This window comes from Pollicipes pollicipes, unplaced genomic scaffold, assembly GCF_011947565.3.
Source record: "Pollicipes pollicipes isolate AB1234 unplaced genomic scaffold, Ppol_2.1 Scaffold_6138;HRSCAF=7277_pilon_pilon_pilon, whole genome shotgun sequence".
In the NCBI taxonomy this organism is placed as follows: Eukaryota; Metazoa; Arthropoda; class Thecostraca; order Pollicipedomorpha; family Pollicipedidae; genus Pollicipes; species Pollicipes pollicipes.
Genome location: NW_023596818.1, coordinates 6,734,203 through 6,758,164, shown reverse-complemented (window position 1 = coordinate 6,758,164; position 23,962 = coordinate 6,734,203). Strand labels below are relative to the sequence as shown.

At 58.7% G+C, this 23,962-nt stretch overlaps 1 protein-coding gene across 1 annotated transcript; it reads left to right on the top strand.

Annotated features, from left to right (window-relative positions):
• The first annotated feature begins 6,777 nt into the window (after positions 1 to 6,777).
• Positions 6,778 to 22,209, top strand: Pi3K92E (phosphatidylinositol 3-kinase 92E). Its single transcript, XM_037229922.1, has 20 exons — positions 6,778 to 6,964; positions 8,315 to 8,563; positions 9,957 to 10,179; positions 10,549 to 10,678; positions 11,173 to 11,287; positions 11,834 to 12,098; positions 12,758 to 12,945; positions 13,666 to 13,902; positions 14,469 to 14,665; positions 15,592 to 15,724; positions 16,374 to 16,547; positions 17,239 to 17,369; positions 17,658 to 17,801; positions 18,296 to 18,420; positions 19,208 to 19,364; positions 19,835 to 20,023; positions 20,527 to 20,821; positions 21,153 to 21,320; positions 21,708 to 21,827; positions 22,013 to 22,209. Exons 1-20 carry the CDS (start codon positions 6,947 to 6,949, stop codon positions 22,139 to 22,141), a joined length of 3,387 nt encoding a protein of 1,128 aa, XP_037085817.1. The 5' UTR covers positions 6,778 to 6,946; the 3' UTR covers positions 22,142 to 22,209.
• Positions 22,210 to 23,962: the final 1,753 nt, after the last annotated feature.

Genomic DNA, 23,962 nt, shown 5'->3' with positions numbered 1-23,962 from the left:
GAACTACAATAGGTTGTAGACTGTAGAGATACACACGAACTAATGAATCTGTAACATTCTTTGTTTTCCCTTGAATACGTTTTGTGTACTATGCTTTACATCTTTTGTTTATTTGCAGCACGGGCTCACTTTAGTCGACACTCATTACATCGTCAAAAAACTTGCCGAATTTGCATAATCGTGGCTTTTTGGACTAAAGGCTTGCTGCTGAAAGCAAAACGCAGAACAGCGAGTTTGGGGATGCTGGGTTTGTTGAATTGTGGGCGATGAAACGTTGCTCTAGGAAATGCAGTTTGTTTAGGTAATAACACAACTTCCGACTGTTATACGAAAAATAAAACAAGAAAACCCTGCGTTATAGTTTTCATTATGGTCGAGATAATTTTTCGAACTGCCGTCCTCGTCTGGTGTGCTGGTATGAGCGCGACGTTTCGGCCACTCAACTCCCTGACCTTCGCCAGGTACAATGAAGCCCTAGGAAGGGCTGGGTGATGCTTGGCTATCAGCCATGCACACGTTGCAAGCCAAATTTTCTCCTTGGCATCGCTGGGATTCGAACCGGGTTCTTCTTGATTCCGAGTTCAGCGCCCTACTAACTGAGCGATGCTCTACCAACTGAGCGTCCTTCCTGGCTAGCTCAGTTGGTAAACCACTGAGCTCACAATCCGGAAGACCCTGGTTAGAATCACAGCGATTTTCAGGAGAGAACTCAGGTTGTGACGCATATATGGCGGATAGCCCAGCATCATCCAGCACTTCTCAGAAATCGATGACGCCTGACAACGACCGGAAGTTGCGCTTATACGACCAGGCTGAAACGTTGCGTACATACTCACACGCCAGAGGAAAACGATAATTCGAACAAGTATTCCATCTGCCCTCGTTACCAATGCTACTTGTTTTGCAGCTTGAATTATTGGGCTGTTATTCTGTTTTCTTACCAAAATACCATTGCATTATGGCAGTCAATTACAACCCTTGTGTATCTTAATGCCATCATGAGCCTCGAAAACAGCCTACCGCAACCGATTAGCGCCGGGCAATCCATTAACACGCACTCGGGTGGGGGTCAAATTAACTCCCCGAAGGTTTTTCCAGAATGATTTCCGAACGGCACGGTGTAGCCGCGCCAAATTTTGCACAGCTGTAGACAGGTGAATAGCGGATCCTTTGGCGCAGAAATTTAGATGTATCTTGTAAGGTCGCTAAGGTATGACAGATCAAAGTCAGGCCATGGTTTCAGCGAAGTAGATTTCTAGGGAATCGTTCATTCTGATGCAACAACGGAGTGTTAGACGAAGCCACACATCTCCGAGATGCTTTCTTAGGCAACACAAGTATTGAATGAGCAAGTTACGTTGACCTAAAGCCAGGTATGAAGGTCAGGCCAAGGTCAAAACCAACTCGTTTTATTGCTCTAGGGCTTGCTGTGTGGGATGGTTGCGGGTGCTCATTTCGAATTTATTGATAACATGAAACGCATTATGCATCTTCCATGAACTTCTAAGAAGTCGGAATAGGTTAATGACCTAAAATGACTCAGGTCAACATTTCGTTTTTAGAAACACATTGCCTAGCGTTATCTTTGTCGCTTATTCAAATGCAAAACTCAGAGCGGTCTTGTATGCCTTTGGTTACCATGACCTTCAAAGGTCAAACAAGGTCACTGACCTTAGATGAGCATGTGACCTCTTGGTTAGAACCAGTTATCTAGGTTCTGGGGGCACTTTCGAGACCAACCTGGAGTTTGACCTTGTTTGACCTTACTTGACACGAAGGTCATGACCTAAGAACCTCAAAATGTGACCTAATTGAGTTTACGTACAGGTCAACACACCCTGCGAATTTCATGTCTCCTAGCTCTCTTAGTTCCTGAGATCTCAGGGGAGGCTCAAATTGACGCCCCCTCCCCACCACCCGAGCGAACGGTATCCAGCCGGCCACCCGGGCGCGTGTTAAGCGTTCTATAGCAGGTTATCGGACGGTGGTTCGCGTGCGACAGCGCAGACATTTTCAGAATATTCAAACGGCAGAATGACGTTTGACAAATGTCGGAGGCGTGTCCCAGGGACGGTGACGGATCCAGAATTTTGGCGAGGGGCACGCAGCGTTGTGGGCCCCCTAGGATTTGAGGCGCTTCCCAAAAAATCATCGCATTCCGGTCATGAAATCTGAAGATGAATGGTTTATATATATATATATATATATATATATATATATATATCACTGGTCGTAGTTATAGAAAGCTAGCCGTGATACGTATCTACGTGCACCGAGCTTATTCCTTTTCTCCTGATCGTGGTTAATCTTGTCATTCTGAGGCTAAGTATCTCGAACAAAACAACATCGCAAAGTAACTTAAAGTTGGTTGCTAAATGCCATCAAAATCGAGTACGAGCTCAATTCCTGATTTATTTCCGACAACAGCCGTTCAGCGCCAGCGCCTGGATAACGCTATTAACTTCGAGGTCGGAATGGTCGGCGGCAAACGCAGACGAGATCACGTCACGGAATCCCGAAAACAGCTATATTGGCCCAATTTGGACGAGACTGCCACCCACCGCGACTGCAGATGTTTGCATCGCGCCATTTACGTGCCTGCTGGGCCACGGGCTATCAGTAATCTGATCAGGTGCCAATCTGAAGTATCTCAGCGGCACACCAGAGCCACCGATGACGAAACTGTGCTGCAGACGAGCGCTGTAAAACACCCTCGCTAAGAGTGCGTGAAAAGGGCATTTCCCTATCGATCCGTAGCGGCGTGGAATCGCCTCCCTGCTGCCACGCGTCAGTGCAGAAACTTAAATGAGTTCAAGGGCAAAGCAATGTCTTTCATCAGAGAACTTACCTAGCTTGACCAACTGGCCATGACGTGCAAGTGCTGATCGTATCACAAGTCGTTCATGTTTCATGACATCGTCTGTGTATCGCTGGCGTTGCGTCTCATTTGCATGTGTTGCGTGTTCTGTGTTGGTATATGTAGTGTGTACTGACGCGGCGTTAGAACATCCACTCGCTGGATTTCGCCAAGGTTCGCAATAATAGTAATAATCATAACAGTCTCCGTAGACCCCGCGGAGTTGGACCGGGCTAACAAAAGGTATTTTTCACTTGTGCAGATTTACATGAGGAACAGATTAACGGAACGGATCAGCACTGCACCGCAAACCGATGCTGGGCTCTGTCGATGGAGGTAGGCATGTAAGCACAGGTTCTCTATTTGCGTACCTCTGTCGCTGTTGAGAGAACATCACTGAAATCATGCAGTGAAGATGTAAGCGAAGCCTAGCCTTTGAACCTAGCCTTAGCCTTTGTCATGATTTTGAAACTTTCGGGGAGACTATTTCACGACGACTCTTCTCGTGCGCCAGGTGTCCGCTGCCCGGTGTTAACTGCAGCAGCCAAGTCCACTTGAGTTGATGGACACTGCAACCCAAGCCATTAGTATCCTTGTTCCTCAGATTGCGAGCACGCAGACTCAAGGCTGGTTATGTAGTTCGCTTCACTAGTTGGTTCTGAACAGGCATGGACGTAGTCGTTCGGACCAGCCTCTGTCCTGTTTCACCTCATTTTGAACCGTCGCATTGGGCACTAACGGAAGCCCTTACCTTTTCCGGGCAAGGGACCCGGTGGGTAGAATACTAGGGGCACATTATATTTCCGGCCAGGGACCAAGTGGCCATTCCGTTGCAGCGCGGGGTTCCCGCCGGCTGTAATATCGGCGATAAAGGGACGGTGTCCCCCGGTCGATACAGAGGCCCTTAGAGGGACCAATCATACATCCGTCCTGCCTTACGCTGGAGGTCCCCTGACCCTGACATCTGACCCCGGATTGGCGCAAGAGGCCTTATTGACGCAGCAAGACACCTTGAGGCCGCAGGTGGTCACACAATTGGCACAGGGACTCCAGTTCGACTGAGAGAGAGACTCTCTGAAACATGGGTGAAAGGCACCGTTCAGCACTGGGGGCCGTGACTGACACAGAGTTTCCCATTGTCTCATTGGGTACCCTCATCATAAGCTATCATATCTCCCTTCGTTTTCAGAAGGCCCAAACCAACGCAAGAGGCCCCTGCCATTCGGGATTCTGTTCCAGGCCTTGTTCAGCAAACGTTTCTCTGGCCCACGCGGCGTAGCCGCGCAAAATTTCGCATAACGGTAGACAATTGAATAGCGGATCGTCTGGCATCAAAAATTTTAATGTGCCCTGTAAGGTCACTGACCTATGGCGGGTCAAAGCCAAACCATAGTTTCAGCGAAGGCAATTTCTAGGGATTCGTCCAATCTGATCCAACAAAGGAGTGTTAAACGAAGCCATACATCTCTGAGAGCCTTTTTAGGCAAAACAACAACTAAATGAGCAAATCGTATTAACCCAAGGTCAGGTATGAGGGTCAGACTAAGGTCAAGACCAATCTGTTTTATTACGCTAGGGTTTGTTGTATAGGATAGTTTTTGGTGCTCATTTTGAATTTATTGATAGCAGGAAGCGCGTTATACATCTTCCATGGACTTCTTAAAGGTCAGGACCTAAAATGACCCAGGTCAACATTTTGTTTTTAGGAACATACTGCCTAGCGTAATCTTTGTCGCTATTCAAATGCAAAGCCCAGAGTAGTCTTGTATGATTTTGGTCACCATGACCTTTAGAAGTTCAAACAAGCTCACTAACCTTAAATGATAGTGGGACCTTTTACTTCGAAACAGTTATCTAGGTTCTGGGGGCACTTTGGAGACCAACCTGGAATTTGACCTTGTTTGACCTTGTTTGGCCAGAAGGTCATGATCTAGGAACCTAAAACTTTGACCTAGGTGAGTTCACGTACATGTCAAGATGCCCTGTGAATTTCGTGCTTCTAGCCCCCTTAGTCCCCGAGATCGCAGGGGGGTCAAATTGCCCCCTTCCCCAACCGAGCGAATGCATGTATGCAGCCGGCTCCCGGGCGCGTGTTAGGCACCGTCCGTTCCTAATCAACAAATGCACCCCCATTGTTTCAGGACCCCAAACTCCCGACCAATGCTAATCGTGGGTCCTGGCCTTATCCGCGCTTCGAAAATGTGCTCCCAAGGCTCAAACCGATACGGAGCAGACTGTGCGGTATTAGTGACCTCTGGCCGAAATAGAGGCTCTCCGAGTCTCAGGAGTCTTGAATCGATGCAAGAGGCACTCTGACTAACATTTGAGGGCCTGTCCCTGTGGGCCAGGGTCCTTAATGTGACCTACAGATAGCCCTCCGTGTCCTTCAATTAGTCATTTGATCGTCTGCTCCGAAAGTCCCTTCGGGCTCCTCTGCGTTTCCCTCCAACCCTGCCCAGACCGAATCTGGGTCCCTTGCAAATACAAAGCCCTCGTAAGGCGGTGAGGTGCCCTGGCCGACAAAGGGGACCCTCCTCGGCTCAGTGGCCCTGGTCTATCAAAATCGTGGTCTCCGGCCCTGTTTCTGTTGAGAAATGGGCCCTCAGTGCCAGACTAGACGCTGTATTAATCTGGTGGCGAGTCCGTCGCGTGTCACGGTCGTTAAACCTCCACCACATTACATGTTTACACAGGGACGTGTTTCACAACATGGGATTGGGGGTGGGAGAGGGCTGAGCGGGCAACAACTAGCCCCCCAATGCACTTAAAACAGCTTTCTCCCTGTTCTGGTACGTTTCCCCACTCTGTCTCGGCGGAAGATGCTGTCATGAGGCATCGTAGTCATTTTGTTTGGTATCAATCGTCGAGACCAGCTCGAGAAGCAACAGGTCGATGTCCTGTTGCTTCATACTTTGTTGGACGGGTATGACTTCGAGAGAAAGGAGTCTTAGTTAATGTGTGCAACCGTTAAAGGCTACCGTGTAAACCAGCTACCAGCTACAAGCCGTCTTGCAGCTCCGGCTGGTAGCTGCAAGGCGGGGTGTAGATAGCAACGCGGCACTCATGTTAGACATGTTCGACACGGCTGGCGTTATTTTGGTGAGCCTTGTCAGCCGATTGCCACTACCAGTGTAGCCGGCTGGTGTCGATCGTCAGGCTTTTGTAACCACAGCTGTTCCATAAAATATCACCAAGTGAAGACCAGCACATTTCAAGGAGTCTTCCAAACGTAGACGGCAAATAAATTGGTCAAGTTTTTGGGTGTTGATATTTACTGGCTTGTTTTGAGTTTCCAATAAGACGCCGCGGCAAACTAATGCAGCTTGCTGCGGTCTGTAAAACCTGAAACATCGCTGAATGATGCTAACTCACTCAAGCAATGACGCAAAACTAGGTCAGAGTCAATGAAGCACGCTAATATTGTAATTAAAAACATGCAGGACACAGGAAGAGCAGAAGATGCTCAACAAAACAGCACGAATATGAAGCTATTTAAGTGTGACTAGCTCAGGCAGCTACACTCAGCTGGATATGAAATATTATGCTGCACTTTCTCTTCCCTTTGGCTTTTAAAACGATCAGCAGAAACCTGTAAAATTTATGTAACTTAGAGCTCCCATTTTCAATGTCTTGCTAGCACTTAGGCTCCAGAAGGTGGGGGCCAAAAACACGGTTGGGGGATGAATTGGGCAAGTGACCCACCCAAAATTATTAGTAGATTAGGGGAAAGCGACCCACCCAAAAGAAAACAGACCGACACCCATGATTACATGGATGCTTAAGCTGCAAACAGCTCGCATTATGCTTTCCCATTAGTTTATGGCAGCAGTTTAGTACACGCATCCTCCAGCCATCCAGCCCTCGTTGCTTATCTGTGTTGCGTTTCGCGATAAGCTCAGCGGCTTCTGGCGTGTTGGGGACTGCGCCCTTGGCGGGGATTCCGTAGGGTGATGAGCCTTAACATGTTAGTCGCGGTAGATCGGTAGGGCTGCCCCAGATTAAAAACTGCATGATAGTACATTATCGTTCCACGGGCGAGGTGTGTATTAGTAATGCTCGATGACAAGTGGTATGGACCGTCGTGCTGACATGGTCCAACAACAAATGGTGAGTTCGGAATGTTGATGTTAACGGCCACAGGGCAGGTGAATACACTGTGAAGGCTTGCGTGCTTTCGCTTGCATGCAAGCATTTTTTCATGTTTCTTTGGTGGACATTTTGTACATTCAAGGAGAGAAGTCCCATGTTGATGTGACCTTTGTTGTGAACTGTAAAAGTTGTAGCTTGCTGCAGTCGTAAAAAGTTGTAGCAAGCAGATTGCCTGGTCATCACAACCAGCTGATAGGCCCAGAGGTACCAGTGTTGCTGACCATGCCTGTATGAGGGTGCCTTTCATGTATGGTATCATGCTTAATGTACTGGCAGAAGAACCAGCACATTTTCAGTGTTATGCTCAGTCATCTTGAAGGGTTATAGCACAGATCTGCTTGTGCCTTCTGTGATTTGATGATTTTTTCCATGATGATATTTCCATCATACAATTTAGTAAAAAACTGATTCTATTTTGCTCAATTGACCATTTGTGCTATTTTACAATATGCTCTTGCATAAAGGAATGAAACATTTCATGCTATATTCATATTATTTGGATTTGTGCTTGCTCATCTGCCACATACATCTCTATTGACTTTTCATTGGTGTAATATGCAGGACATTTTCATGTTGTTTTGACATGATTTATCTGTTCTGCTACTATCTTCCTAAGATATGCATTATGTTTATGAGTTACATTATTTTAACTTGATGTACTTGGGATGATCAGAATGCACTTGATGCATCAGGCTATATGTATTCTTTAATGCAGGGTTTATGGGGATGACTACAGGGCATGTGTAGGAGAAATGATGCTACATGTATGTTCAATGTGATCAATGTAAGTAAACATGGTACATTTCAATTGCAAATGTCACTGCTTAGATATCATCTATTGTTCCATTGAAACAGCATCAGAAATCTCCATAGCAGAACTTATAAGAAAAAATTGTTTGAGGAAATCCATGACACCTACCTCAATAAAACATCACCAACCCTGTTGAGAAGAAATTAAGTTATGAGCCTATCAAAATAGTCTGACCGTTTTTGATTATCCTAGATCAAGAAGGAACCTCTCATTACAACAAGTAACTTCAGCTAGGCTAATCATGAACTCCTACAGTATTCCTACTGTGCTCTTTAACTTACAGGACCCAAAGGTTATATAATGACGTTGCAATTTTCTCAATGATCTTCCCTTCAACCTTGAAGTGCAGTTTCTGTATGCCCATGTCACCACCCAGCTCAGAAACAGTGTTATGTCCCTCCACAGAAAGCCCTGCTGGCAGACTAAGGTGACCACCCATCACCTACCCTCCCCTGCCCCTCCCTGCGGGCAAGCGCATGACTGCGCCCATCCTCCAGATGGCCGGTAATTTCCTGGAGCACCACGAGCTCCAGAGGACCAACATGCACATGAAGCACCTGGAGCTGGCCTCGCAGGCCCAGTGGCAGGACGCGCTGCCCGACGTCCTGCCGGGGAGCATCGACCCATTCAGCGACGACGGCTGGGACAACGCCGATCCGGACGTGCACATTGAGTGCCTCATGCCCAACGGCATCGTGGTGCCACTTGACGTCCCCAAGGACGAGACGCTGGAGGACATCAAGGAGGTGGGATTGGCTGAAAGATGTGGCTGTCAGCTTTGGGAGGGTGTGTGCGCGCTGGTAAGCATGTGCAGTTCAACATACAGAAGGGATGGTTTCATCATATCTGGCCTGTGCTGATGCTGCTGCTAAGATAGATGAATTTATGCACCACAACTGTTGTCTGTATTATTTGATTTTGGATAGAACGAGCAGAGCATGAATGTCTAGTTGTGTCATATTTGGTGACATGAGGGGTCAAACCTCTGCCTCGCAACTTGAGGGGCTCCTGGTTCACGCAACAAGCACTGCGCAGCGTGGGCGCTGATCCCAAAAATCCGTGCCAATCAAATCTTGCGGACTACATCTTTGAAAATGAGTTAACTCAATTTCTGTGGGAGAATTGGTTGCCCCAGGAATGTAGCTATCTTGTTTGTCTTTCCTGCTCTCAATCATTAATGCGCTTCTTATAGCTTGGTTTGAACTCTGAAATCCACGGGTGGCATTTTAGCCAGCTGCCACTAATCTGTGCCGCTTTCTGTTCAAGGGCAAGAATTCAGAAGATACACAGTCTGCCTCCTTATGTATTATTTCACCGTATTGTCACGATATTTTCTGTTCACCCGGAAGTTGTATGACCATTGACATGACAACTTGTGGTTGAAATGGTCTTAGAAATGTCTTAGGTCAATATGCCAATTCATCCTTTGATTGTATTTGAAAACCGTGCAAACCCATAGCGCATGCTGTGGTGCAACAAAAAGTCTGCTGATGTGGAGGGGGGCAATGGTGCCATAGCGCCGTGGCCACTAAAAACGGTGAAAAAACATTTTGTGACCCTCGTGGCAACGGCCACCGCTTGAAACGTTGACTTTACAATGAAACCAATGTTCGCTTAGTAATGTCGTTCAACTAGTATCTCTTGATATATGGGTTGTCATATATATGTCGTATGTTGGCTTGATATTGTGATTGGTAGCATAAGAATTGCGTACTCTTGGCAGTGAAAAATTGCGCTAGTCAGTGTATTTGTCCCACTATTTGCATATAATTTGTATCGCTTTTACCGTCAGTGATGCTATCTTTTCACCTTATTATCAGCAACTTTGGTAGTGAGACAAATTTGAAAAAATGCGATCTATACAACTGACCCTTGCGTCAGGCCCTGCATCCATTTTTCAGATGTCAGCTGTCCCGTGTGCCGACAGAAGCTGTGGGAGGGCCGGCTGCTGCTGCCTGACACGTCTCAACCCACGGCGCCGTCCTCCGTGCGCGCCGTCTGACGCGTGTGTGTGTGTCTCGTGCGCCGACAGAAGCTGTGGGAGCGCCAGCTGCTGCTGCCTGACATGTCTCAGCCCACGGCGCCGTCCTCCGTGCCCGCCGTCTGACGCGTCTGTGTGCGTGTCTCGTGCGTCAACAGAAGCTGTGGGAGAGCCGGTTCCCGCTGCGCGGCACGCTGCGGGACATGTCGCAGTACGTGTTCCAGTGCGTGACGCCGCAGGCGGAGGCCATCGAGCTGCTGGACGAGAGCTGTTCCCTGCTGAGCGTGCGGCCCGTGTTCCGCGTGCTGCGCGTCATCGAGCGCGAGGGCGACAAGCACGAGAAGCTGCGCATGTCACAGATCGGCAATCTCATCGGCAAAAGTAAGCACCAGGGTGCAGTCGCTGTGTTGATTTTTTTAAGGCTGCTGTGTTATTTGGCTATGCGATCAGGGTCTTGGGTTTGAGACGCCTCAACTCACGGTGGGCTTGCGTGTCTGATGAGGCCTCAGTGGGGTCATCTAAGCTCACCTGCGTCGAAAGACGGTACTGCCGTGGGAGACGTTGAGACGTTGAAGACGTCGCGCCCCTCGTACCTATTTGCGCCGCTGCTGCTTCTCATCCAGCCTCCCGCCTTCACTCTCGCCTCCTGGGGGGGGGGGGGGGGGGAAGGGGGGGACCCCTGAGGCGGTTTCGCCCCTCCGTGCCGGCCGTCGTGAACCGGTGTGCCGCTGACACCAGTCTCCTGCCCAGATCTGCACGACTTCGAGTCGCTGAACAACAGCGCCGAGGTGAACGAGTTTCGCAGCCAGATGCGGGAGCTGTGCACGGGTGTCGCCAGGGGCATGGAGTCGTACACGTGGGAGCAGCGCATGCAGTACAGGTGCGTGCCGCTACAGCAGTGGAGCGCCCGGCTTGTGACGCTTGTGGCGTGCCCGTGGACAATTCCAAGCCGATGTCGGCTTTGACGTTGGTCAGCAGCCGCCTTCGACCGAGCGCGAACTGACTATGGTGTTTGGGTGTGCCAGACACGCGGTGAGCTGTGCTGGACCTGGCCCAGCGGGCTTGCAGGGGCCGCCTGATGCACCGATCACCGGAGAGTCCAGCTGCGCGTGTCGCACGCGCCGTTCGTCAGCTCGGGTTTGGTTCTTAGACGCGGTGTACTGCGCCGCGTCTCCTTTCCTCCCCGCCCCCCCCCCCCCCCACCCCCCTCCTCACGCCTGTCTTCGTCCGCCGGAATCTGACTGTGGAGCGGGGATGAGCAGAACACGTTGTCGTCGTTGGCAGTCGGTGATGGCTGTGAGTGTCTGCGGACCGTCTGTCTGGCCGCTCCGCGGAGCGCGGCTGTTCGGCTGACCGTGCCGCCTCCCCGGACAGCTATCCGTGCGCCGTGTCGCGACAGCCGGAGGTGCCCCAGCTGCTGCTGAGCAAGCTGCCCCCCGATGGCAAGATGCCGGTGGTGCTGGAGCCGCGGCTGTCGACCGAGCACCAGGTAGGGAGGCGGCGCCGGCGCCAGCTCCGGCTCCGGCTCCGGCTCCGGCTCCGACTCCGGCTCCGGATCCGGCTCCGACTCCGGCTCAGGCTCCGGCTCCGGCTCCGGCTCCGGCTCCGGATCCGGATCCGGATCCGGCTCCGGTCGGGGCCGAGGCCCGCCCGGCCGGAGTGCGGCGCCCCCGACTGGGCCCTGCGAGGTGGCGGGCATGCAAGGGAGCGTGTGTGGAGCTCTGTGTGCAAGGCCGGTCCCTCCGCACCCGGCGTCCTCGGCTGGACTCGGCCGCTCACGCCTCAACGTGGTGTTAGTAAACGCGCACGTCCAGGACGGAAGGCCAGTTAACGAGCTGACTATGAAGGCGGGTGATCAGGTGCTACGCTGCCAACACAGTTCATAGCACGACGCCGTCATATCGCCCGTGTGGACTCACCCGTCGTCGTCTCACCCGTGTGAACTGCCTCCCCCCCCCCCTCAAACGCCACCCGCTAGACGGCGCCCCCGGTACCGGCGGCCGTTGACCTCTGACCGCGCTCGGCGTGCCCGCAGGCCGGCTACGTGGGCACGACCTTCCGCGTGGCGCCCACCATGACCACCCAGGATCTGGTGCGTCTCATGCTGATGAAGATGATGCGCAACAGCCAGGTGGCGCCGGCCGGGCCGCCCAGCGACTACACGCTCAAGGTGCTGGGCCGCCAGCAGTACCTGATCGGAGACCTGGCGCTGTGGCGGTTCGCGCCCACCCAGGAGGCGCTGTGTCGGGGCGTCCGACTCCGTCTGTTGCTCGTGGAGAACAGCAGCATACCACTGCCTGGTGAGCACGGCCTCGCTGCGGTGGCTGGGGCCGGGCAGGACAGGGCGGGGCAGGGCAGGGCAGGGCAGGGCAGGGCAGGGCAGGACAGGACAGGACAGGACAGGACAGGACAGGACAGGACAGGACAGGACAAGACGAGGCAGGGAAGGACAGGATAGAACAGGACAGGACACGACACGACACGACAGGACAGGACAGGACAGGACAGGACAGGACAGGACAGGACAGGACAGGACAGGACAGGACAGGACAACAGGACAGGACAGGGCAAGGCAGGGCAGGGCAGGGCAGGGCAGGGCAGGGCAGGGCAGTGATCGGCAGCGTTAGGAATGGGAAGGCCTTTCGTTTCACCTCTCTGCGAGACTTGTCTGTATAAACTGACGCCCTTGCGGTTGGCGGCCGCCGGACCTGCGGGATGCGCGGGACGGGACGATGATGATGATGGGATGGGGTGGGATGAGATAGGATGGGACGATGCGCGGGATGGAACGGACACCTGAGCTGCCGGTGGCCCCGGCCGTGTCCTCGGGTGCGGGACCCAGCCAGGGCTGTGGTGACCGGGAGGCGGCAGCGCCGGGTGCCCACGCTGAATGCGAGCGAGAGGACGTGCGCCGGCTGGCAGCCGCGCCCGGCTGACGGCGGCCGTGCGTGTGCCGCAGACTGGGAGCCGCTTGTGCCGAACCAGCAGGCGGGGCCGGACCTGCCGCGCGCCGCCTCCGCCGGCACGCTGCTGCGCCGCCGGCCGCCGCGTGCCCTCAGCAGCTGGGACATCACTCAGGACTTCAGCATGACCGTGCGCTCGGTGGCCAACCTGCCGGCCGCCGCCGCCGCCGGCGTGGCGTACGAGGTGCGGCGCGTGCTGGGGCCAACGTCGGCCGTGCACAACTCAGCGCTGTGCTGAGGGTCCGGCGCCGCCGAAGGTTCACATTCACTGTGTGCAGAGCATTTGTACAGGTGGCACTGGGATTAGGGATCCGCCTCACTGTACATGCACTATGGGTGAATATGGCGCCCCAAGAATCGTATGCGTGGGTTTTCTTGTATTCGTGCATTAAGGGGGCTTCAAGTTTTTCTGTATCGTGGATTGGCATTTCTTAACATGGACATGGGTGTGACGCGTCTCTCAATTGAAGAACAAATCAGGGTTGGGGGAGGGGAGGGAGCAGTCATACTGGGCTCAGATGCTAGCCTGACTTGGAAATGACGTTTGTGAGAAGAAAAAGCAAACATGCGCGTTGTACGTGGGAACTGGGTGTTGGGGGAGGGACACCCAATTCCATGTAGGAGAATTGCGCAAGAGACTCTTCTTACTCCTTTGTTAGTTATACCCATCCACGGACATGGAAGCACGGCATGCAATGCGTCCTTGACACTGACATCGCAAAGCGAGCTTTTTAGAAGACCAACCTAATGCATCATCGTACAAGTGACCGAGCTGCGTCGTCTCACGCCCGGTTGTGCCGGGCGCTCCGTCGTCCGTCGACGCGCGCGCCGCCGCTCGGCCCGGCCGCACGCCGACCCTGCCGACCTCTGACCCCCCCCCCCCCCCCCGCCGCCGCCGTGGCAGATCGGTCTGGTCGCGGCGCTGTTCTGCGGCGGCAAGCAGCTGTGCGAGTCGCAGAGCGTGAATCGGCTGGCGGCGCCGTCGGACGGGTCGGTGCTCATCATGGAGCAGCACCTGCAGTTCGAGGTGCAGGTGCGCGACCTGCCGCGCATGACGCGGCTCTCGCTGGCCATCTTCGACACGGCGCGCGCCCGGCAGCCGCACGGCGGACGCTCCGGGCGCCAGGACAACGGCGGCAGGGTGAGGCGCGCCGCTCTGGCGGACGAGGCGCGGCGCGGCGCCCGCCTGCGTGCGTGCGTGCGTGCGTGCGTGCGTGCGTGCGTGCGTGCGTGCGTGCGTGCGTGCGTGTGTGTGTGTGTGTGTGTGTGTGTGTGTGTGTGTGTGTGTGTGTGTGTGTGTGTGTGTGTGTGTGTGTGTGTGTGTGTGTGTGTGCGTGCGCGCGCGTGCGTGCGCGCGCGTGCGTGCGTGCGTGCGTGCGTGCGTGCGTATGTGTGTGCTGAGCCAGATCGCGGCCGATGGTGACTGTTGAACTCTTCGGTGGCGGATGCCCTGCCCCCGCAGTGCCGGCTCGGGTCCCTGGTGACTTCCGTTTTGTTGGCCGCCGTCGGCAGGCATTTGGCGGCCCGGGCTCGGTCCGGGGCGCGGCTGGGGTTCGAACCCGGGCCCGCCTGCGGACTCCAGTGCGTCGCCGCGGAAGCCGCCTTCCCACCTGAGCAGTGGTGGGAGGGCGGCTTCGTGCGCACTGCCGGCGCCGCGCCCGCGCCCCTGCCACGCCTGACGACCTCTGCTCCCTCTCGGTCGGCCAGTACTACAAGTACCTGGGCTGGGTGAACACGCCCGTGTACGACTACCGCGGCCAGCTTCGCTCGGGCGACGTCACGCTCTACCTGTGGCCGTACCAGGAGCAGTCGGCGGCCGTCGACGAGCCGCTGCAGCCGTTGGCCACGGCCGTCGCCAACCCAGACCGCTCCGACGCCATCCAGATCAGCGTCTGCTTCGCCAGGTGTGACGGCTGGGACGGGCGGGCCGTGATGTCGTGATGTGACGGCCGGGACGGTCGTGGTGTGACGGCTGGGACGGGCGGGCCGTGATGTCGTGATGTGACGGCTGAGACGGGCGGGCCGTGACGGTCGTGATGTGACGGCTGAGACGGGTGGGCCGGAACGGTCGTGATGTGACGGCTGAGACGGGCGGGCCGGAACGGTCGTGATGTGACGGCTGAGACGGGCGGGCGGTGACGGTCGTGATGTGACGGCTGAGACGGGTGGGCCGGAACGGTCGTGATGTGACGGCTGAGACGGGCGGGCCGTGACGGTCGTGATGTGACGGCTGAGACGGGTGGGCGGTGACGGTCGCGATGTGACGGCTGAGACGGGCGGGCCGTGACGGTCGTGATGTGACGGCTGGGACGGGCGGGCCGTGATGTCGTGATGTGACGGCTGGGACGGGTGGGCCGTGACGGTCGTGATGTGACGGCTGAGACGGATGGGTCGGAACGGTCGTGATGTGACGGCTGAGACGGGCGGGCGGTGACGGTCGCGATGTGACGGCTGAGACGGGCGGGCCGTGACGGTCGTGATGTGACGGCTGGGACGGACGGGCCGTGATGTCGTGATGTGACGGCTGGGACGGGCGGGCCGTGACGGTCGTGATGTGACGGCTGAGACGGGTGGGCCGGAACGGTCGTGATGTGACGGCTGAGACGGGCGGGCGGTGACGGTCACGATGTGACGGCTGAGACGGGCGGGCCGTGACGGTCGTGATGCGACGGCTGGGACGGGCGGGCCGTGACGGTCATGGTGTGACGGCCGGGACTTGCGAGCCGTCACAGTCCTGACGTGCCCCCTGACCTTGCACGGCGGACCGTTCCGGGCCGGCGTCCTGCCGGGCGCGGCCGGAGGCGTCTGACGCTCGGCCTCCTTGCCGCAGTTACTGCAAGCCCCACGGCGTGGTGCTCTACCCGCCGGTGGAGAACATGCAGCTTTACGTGGACAGGGCGGCCATGGACGGCCCGGCCGGCACCGACAGCCACACCGACCTGAACTTCTTCGGCAGGGGCAACGTGAGCATGGCCGGAAGCCCCGCGGCTGGCGTGGCTCTGTCCACTCCACGCGCATGTGTCTGAGGCTGGTGCTGGCCACGAAATGGTGACAGATGCCAGCGTGTCATAGATAATCATCAGTAATGGCACCATCATTGTTGCTGGTGCCATTGTCATCAGGAGCATCTGCAACAGCGTTGTCGTTTGATGGCAGTGTTCTAGCGCTGCTCTGTGTCATCTTGGTGCCCGGGTAGCTGAAAGTTAGATGCTATATGAAAATGTGGAATGATTTATCTTTTCTTGAGTACAAGGTGTGTTGTAAACAAAACGCTACAACCATGACTGGCATGGGGCAAACGGAACAGAGTCGGCGCATTGTGTCCAACGCGGACCTACCATCTTCCGTCCTACTCACCAGCCGAGGTCCTGCACAGCGGCCGGGGCCCTCCACAGCGACCGGGGCGCTCCACAGCGGCCGGGGCCTCCCACAGCGGTCGAGGCCCTTCACGGCGGCCGAGGCCCTTCACAGCGGCCGAGGCCCTGCACAGCGGCCGAGGCCCTTCACAGCGGCCGAGGCCCTCTTCAGTGGCTGAGGCCCTCCCAGCGGCCGGGGCCCTCCACAGCGGCTGGAGCCCGCTCCGTTTGAGTCCGTCTCTCTGCTGTCCCTCAGACAGAGCAGGTGAAGCAGGGCTTGGCGGCGGCGTTCGAAAGCAACATGCGGGCGCTGGACCTGACGGACCACGACAAGAAGGTGCTCTGGTCACTGCGCCACCAGTGCCACGTCAGCCACCCGAACGCGCTGCCCAAGCTGCTGCAGTGTGTCGACTGGTCCAGTCACCTAGAGGTCAGCTGGGGCTGTGGTGTGTGTGGGGGGGGGGGAGGGGTGGGAGGGGAGGGGACTTTTGACCGCCGCCGACCTCCCCTCGCCAGGAGACCTACCGAGGCGGGAGAGAGCACGGAGGGCCTTCCGCGCGGGATGCGCCGCCATGGGGCACCGATAGTGTGGTGGTTAAACTGCGCGTCTGGAAAACCAGAAGTACTGGTTCGATTCCCCGCAGTGCCCGCCCCTCGTGCTAGGGAGGAGACCTACCTAGGCGGGAGAGAGCGCGGGGGGTGGTCCGCGCAGGACGCGCCGCCATGGGGTGGTTAAGCTGCGTGTCTGGGAAACCAGAAGTACGGGTTCGATTCCCCGCGGTGCCCGCTCCCCCTGCTAGGGTGGGAGGCAGGCGACGCCATGTGGCCTGAGCAACTGAGCGCATTGTAAAGCTCCAGTCACGCACAGCATGCGGTGCGCGGTCGTGCGTCACGCGTCGCGTCCGGGTTAGACGACGTCGCGGTGTGAAAGAGCGGTTTGGTCAGTGTCAGGCTTGAGTGCGACCTTCGCACCAGGCGTGGATGATCCTTCCAAGCGACCGGTGGGATAACGGCCAGACAGGCGACCGTGCCGGCGCGGGCGCACGGGACCGGGCCATGTCCGGTGCTTGGGTCACCGCCTGAAGTCCCGGTCCGGTCCTGACCTGGGCTGCCGCCGCCAGGTGGCGGAGATGACGCTCCTGCTGGAGAGCTGGCAGCCGCTGGCGCCGGACAAGTCGCTGGCGCTGCTGGACGTCAACATCGCGGACCCCACCGTGCGGCAGTTCGCCGTCCGCTGTCTGGAGATGGCCAGGTACGCCCTCTCCCCAGCCGACGCGTCAGTGGTCAGGGATGATGCCCCCCCCCCCCCTCCGCCTGAAGACACTGCTCTGCCGTCCAAAGGCAGAAAGGCCCAAGAGGCATTAGTTAATACCGCACTTAAGCCTGTTTGCCTTTGGACAGCAGGCCTGTCAGCGGTGTGGCGGACTGCCCGCGAACGGTCCGCTCGTTGTGGGGGCCGCGTCAGACAGAGCCGCGGGAGCGGCCGGCGGCGGTGGTGCCCGCGGCCGGCGGCGACGGTGACCCTGCGCCGTGCCGGCAGTGACGAGGAGCTGCAGCTGTACCTGCTACAGCTGGTGCAGGCGCTCAACCACGAGAACTACCTGTTCTCGAAGCTGGCCGAGTTCCTGCTGACCAGGGCCGTCCGGAGCCGAGCCATCGGACACTGGCTGTTCTGGCACCTCAGGTACGGCCGTGCCATCGGACACGGGCTGTTGTGGCACCTCAGGTACGCCCGTGCCATCGGACACTGGCTGTGCTGGCACCTCAGGTACGGTCGTGCCATCGGACACTGGCTGTTCTGGCACCTCAGGTACGGCTGTGCCATCGGACACGGGCTGTTCTGGCACCTCAGGTACGGCCGTGCCATCGGACACGGGCTGTTCTGGCACCTCAGGTACGGCCGTGCCATCAGAGACTGGCTGTTTTGGTGCCTCAATGTATGCCTGCCATCCGACACTGTCTTGGCGCCTGAGGCTTAGCATTATGCTGGATGGTGTACAGATTTCGGGTTTTTATTGCATGAAGTCCTTACCTTGCAAGCTGTGTGTGTGTCTGGGCCAGATTGTCACCCTGTTGCGCCGGCGCTCTGGGCCGTTGCTGCCAGCCAGCAGGCCCTGCGCCGGAGCCGGCTGGCCCGGTCCGCCGCCGCCGCCGCTGACCGTCGGCGTCGGTCGGCAGGGCTGAGATGGACGTGCCCGCGGTGCGGGTGCGCAACGCCCTGCTGCTGGAGGCGTACTGCCGCGCCGCGCCCCGGCACATGCTCACCCTCACGCGCCAGCTGGAGGCGCTCAAAGCTCTCACAGGTAACGGCCGGCTGTCGCCAGACGCGTCGTGGCCGCGCGTGCCGGCTGGTGGACGCGCTCGGTGGAGTTTGGTCTGTGAAAGCGCGCGGTGTCGGCATGCTCCAGCGATCCCCCGCGCGGAGGTCGTGATCAGCTGAGCAGAGCGTTGTGCGCGGGGTTTGCTCTGTTCTGTCTGCAGTGAAATGGCATGCATGCCCTGGTGCGGCTAACTGTTTTGGATCGTCTCGGCTGTTTCAATGAAACATTTGGGTGAGCTTAGTCACGCAGCGTACGACATTAGGTGTCATGTAGGGGATACATTGCCGCTGATGCGACCCCATGCGTAAGTCAGCAGCTTGCTCCGGTCGACGTGAATTTGTGCAGTCTAAGTAACTGCCGCGTCCGCTCGATCGGACATGACCGGCGTTTTCAATTGGAGCACTCGAACCGTTGCCCTGGGGAGCACCATGTAACAGCGTCGTCGTGTTGCATCCCAAATGTTATTGTTAAATGTGTTTTTTTTCGTGAAAAAAGGAAAAGACTGCGTGCTGTCCCGAGTAGTTATATGAATTGGCTGGATTTGTGCGGTCACGTGACACTAATGATATGGCGGCATGCCTTTTCGAGGGAAATGAAACAACCCAATAAGGAATTTGTATTTTATCGCGCTCAGCTACTAGTGCGGCATTTTAATTTCGAATCTGACGCAAGTGAAGGACAAGCGTGTGCTTCGGCTGTACACATTTTGCACGCAGGATTCCCCTGTGCTGAAGCATACTGACACGCTGGTGCTAACTGTCACCCGCAGATCTCAGTGTGAAGGTACAGGAGCAGCGCGCGTCAGGCGTCGACAAAGAGAAGATCAAGGAGTCGATCAAGGAGCGCATCAAGACCACGTCCGTGCAGAACAAGCTGGTCGACTTCAGCAACCCGCTGGACCAGACGGCCGTGTGCAAAAAGCTGCGGTCAGTGGCGCGTCTCCGCCGGCGGTTGGGCTCGGACCGGCGTCGGCCGGCGTCGTGGCGTGCCGGCGAGCCGCGCGCGCCGCAGCTGCGTCGGCGGGCGCCGTGGCGTGCCGGCGAGCCGCGCGCCGCAGCTGCGTCGGCGGGCGCCGTGGTGTGCCGGCGAGCCGCGCGCGCCGCAGCTGCGTCGGCGGCGGGCCCGAACGCCGGCCGGCCGGGCGCACCGCTGACAATGGCGTCCGGCTGTGGTCGGAGGGCTTGGCGTGGGGCTTGTCCAGTCGTAGGTGGGGCCTGTCGGTGGAGGGCGTGCTGCCGGGGGCAGCTGTGGGCGGTGTCGCCGCCTGGCGCCTGACCTCGTGCCGCTTTGACGCCGGCCGCTGTGAGACAGCGCCGCGCGCCTTCCTCCGGGCGGCTGTGGCGGCCCCTGTGCGGCGCCGTGACCGCGCCGGCTCACCGCCGCTGGTGCGCCGCAGGCTGGAGACGTTCACCTACTTCGAGAGCAAGATGACGCCGTTCCGCCTGATCTTCGAGAGCGTGGACGAGGGCGGCGACCCGATCAACCTCATCTTCAAGTCGGGCGACGACCTGCGCCAGGACATGCTGACGCTGCAGACGATCCGCATCATCGACAAGCTGTGGAAGGATGAGGGTTACGATCTCAGGTGAGCCCCGGTGGCGGTCTGCGGCGACGGCGGCGGCTGCTGGCTCGGAGTCGGCTGGCCCACTCCGACGCTGCCGACACTGTCGGCCAGTGCGGCGGTGCGTCTGGAAGTAGCCGGAAAAAGCATCGGAGGGTGCGTCACGAAGCTGCTGGCAGCCGGTAGGCGGGATGTTATCAGAGAGAGAGAGTCCTTCGCTTGCGGCTGCTTGCCGGAAGGGAGCAGTGTACCTGACCGGTTGTCAGGACGATTCATCATTGCGTTGTCACATTGTCCTGCCCGCCACCAGAGTGTCTCCTCACCGCGATGTCACATCGTGTAACCTGTCGCCGTAGCGGCCCGCCGCCAAGTGTGACCACCTGCTGACCTGCCGCCGACCTGTCTCCTGCCACGGGCCGCGCCCGCCCCGCCCACCGCCGGTCCTGGCCCGGGTCCGTCTCGCGGACCGTTCGCCACGCGCTGCCCCGCCTTGAGACCTGTCGCGACGTCCCCGCCCCCTCCCGCAGGCTGAACGCCTACGGCTGCATCGCCACGGGGCCGCGCGTCGGCATGATCGAGCTGGTGCAGGACGCCAAGACGGTGGCCAACATCCACAAGGAGAAGGGCATGTTCAAGCCGACGGCGGCCTTCCGGCGCGACACCATCTTCAAGTGGCTGCGCGACTGCAACCGCTCGGAGGAGGAGCTGCGGCGCGCCGTGCGCGAGTTCAGCCTGAGCTGCGCCGGCTACAGCGTCATCACGTTCGTGCTCGGCATCGCCGACCGCCACTCGGACAACATGATGGTCAAGGAGAACGGCCAGGTGGGTGGCCGGGCGGCGGGATGGGGTGGTGGTGAGGGTGGTGGGCGGGACGTCGAGTTTCTGGTTCTCTCCGTGGTATGATCGCTGGAATGGGTCGCCAACGTCGAATGAGTGGAATGGGCCAACCGTTGTCTGTATTGCCAGCAAACTATGTGTGTGGTGAGAAGGTCGTTGTGTGCAGAGCCATCACCATGGAAGGTGTCTTTTTTTATTCACGCACGCTGGTTGTCCTTCCCTAATGAAATAGCTCGCTCGCATCGGATAGCGAAGTATCGTGGCAAACGTCGGCCAAAGTTCGGCGCCGCTCCTCACCGCGTCGTTTTCGCCGCAGCTTCTGCACATCGACTTCGGCCACATCCTGGGCCACTTCAAGAAGAAGTTCGGCATCCGGCGGGAGCGCGTGCCGTTCGTGCTGACGTCCGACTTCGTTTACGTCATCACCGGCGGCGACAAGCCCGACGACAGCCTGTTCGAGGAGTTTCGGCGCAACTGCGAGCAGGTAGGCCGGCGGCTCGTCGCCCCCGGCAGTCACTAGTCTTCCCCGGCCGCCGCTCCCCCCCCCCCTCCCCCCCCCCCCCCCGGCCGCCGCTCGTCATCCCGAGAGATAATCGATTTGTTGGGAGCGGTGGCGGAGCCGCCGTCCTCCACGTCAGCTGACGACCCCCGTGTGTGGACACGTGCTGGCGGGACTGCCGTCTCTGTGCTGGAGTGGGTGTGGCCGGCAGCCGCGATGGCGGGGGTCCTCGCCACGCGCGTGTGTAGGCTGCTGGCCCAGCCAAGTGGCGTACGGTCGTGGAGACCCGCCATGTGGCGTGTTGTACCCCGGCGGACTGGCTTGGGCGTCGTCTGCCTCCGCGTGGCTGACGGTCTGCGGACGCTGCGCCAGGCGTACATGATCCTGCGGCGGCACAAGGACTTCATCATCTCCCTGTTCGGCATGATGATCTCCACCGGCCTGCCGGACGTCTCCTCGGAGCACGATATCAGCTTCCTGCAGAGCACACTGGTGAGTGCTGGGCCTGCCGCGGCCGGAGTCCCGCGCCGGCCGGAACTGACTGCGGTGTGTGGCGCGACGCGAGCCAGTCGACATCTCGTGAGTTGTGCCGGCCGCCTGCGCGCTCTGTGGGGCGGCCGGGTGACCGGGCCAGGGTCAGGACGCGTCTGGCCGCTGACCGCCCCTCCCTTCCGCAGCAACTGGGCGTGTCGGAGGAAGAGGCGAGGAAGTTCTTCCGCGAGAAGTTCGACGAGGCGCTCAAGAAGTCGCTGAACGCCAGCCTAAACAACGCCATCCACGTCATGTGGACGGACAACACGGGCTAGCGGCGTCGGCCGGCGGCGCGGCGAGCTCTGGCGGTCGGCCGGCCGGCCGGCGCTCGGACGCTCCAACGGCGGCCCGGTCGAGCTCTGACGCGGCGCTGCGGTGCGCAGGGCCGCCGGAGCTGGGCGGCCCGCTGCGAGAGTGGTCACCGGTCGGTGGCCGTCGCCGGACTGCCGCCGTTCGCCTGCCGCCGCCGCCGTCGTCACCGCCGTCGGCGCTGGGTGTGGTGTGTACCAGGTGTGACAGACATGGGCTTCCCAGACTGAGCGGCTGCGGGAGGGGCGCACCGCGCCGATCAGAGCCAGTGCTTTCAGGGCGCGCCGTTCGGCCGTTGTGCCGTCTTAGCCCACGTCGTGGGCTGGCTCGTCACGTAGTAGCTGCACTCTGTGCTGATACCACGCCTGTGGTCCGTAATAATCTGTGCCTCGGTTCCCGATCCGTCCTCACGCTGGTGGGGTCGGACACCTGCAAGGTCGCAGGCCCGCCCAGGCCCTCAGAGTGCCGCGGGACCGCGGTCTCGGACGTCCGCGGGGTCCTCGGGGTCCCACGAGGGGAGCACGCACCCTTATCACGCCTGCGAGTCCCCGCACTTGGTGACAGGCCGCAGTTCCCTCAGCGCACGCCAGCGGTTCTCGAGGGGGATCGGGCGCCGTGCCCGGACCGTGCGCCCGGCCGCGCGCGCTGCCGCGCTGCCGCGCCGCCGCCTCGCGCGGGGCGGCGCTTCGTCTGCGCGCCGGCGCGGCGTTGACGCTCCCAGCTGGGCTTTCAGCGAAGCGCCGGCCGGACGGCGGCCTGATCTCCGGGCGCGTGGCCCTCGCCGCCGGGGGCGGCGGCCCCAGTCTTCGGCGCGGCCCCGGCCGTGGCGCTCGTGGCGGAGCACCCGGGCCGGTGGCCCCGGTCCTGTCCCGACGTCTCCTTGCCGTCGCCGCACTGGCATTCCTGCTAGATCTGTTGTCGTTTCATAGCCCAGGCGCCGCCGGCTCCCGGCGTCCATGGTCCGCGAGTGTTTTGCACTGCTTCCGCCTCCGGGCGGACGCGATCTGGAGCAATATGTACTGTGTGACCGAGCTGCAAATACTGCCCAAGTCAGGATTGCTGCGTCTGTCGTGTGCACGTGTGTCAAAGCCCTAGTCTTTTACACCGCGGCGAGCCTTCGAGTGCGTTGAGTCGCCGCGGTGTGCCAGTGACCGGTGGCGGGTGCCGGGTTACCAGGGTCGCTGAAGCGGCACTCCCCGGGGTCGCTGCTGGGTAACTGTGCCCGCCTACCGCTTTGACCACCGCTCTTCTTTAGCATAATGATTTTACAAATAGCGCCTAATGATTGTGAATATGGCTTTCATATACCGCCCGCGGGACTGTTGACCGCGGCCGCGGTGAGATGGTCAGATAGCGTTGATCTCTGCAAACGCCAAAGTGTGGCCGCTGTCGCCCGCGGGCATTGGCTGGACGCCGAGCCCGTGACTGGTCGGCGGTCGGTGTGACGTCACCGAGCCCTGGACTGGTCGGCGGTCGGCGTGACGTCACCGAGCCCTGGACCGGTGGTGGTCGGCGTGACGTCACCGAGCCCTGGACCGGTCAGTGGTCGGCGTGACGTCACCGAACCCTGGACCGGTCAGTGGCGTGACGTCACCGAGCCCTGGACCGGTCGGTGATCGGTGTGACGTCACGCACCGCGCCGTCGGGGATGCCTCATGACCGTTATGTACTCGTTGATTCGTCGCTTCTTGAGGCGTTTGTGCTGCCGGCGTCGCTCTGGCTGCCGCGCCGGCCGCCGGCTGCGGCTGTCTCACCGCGCCGGGCCGCCGGGCGCCCACGTCACGCCG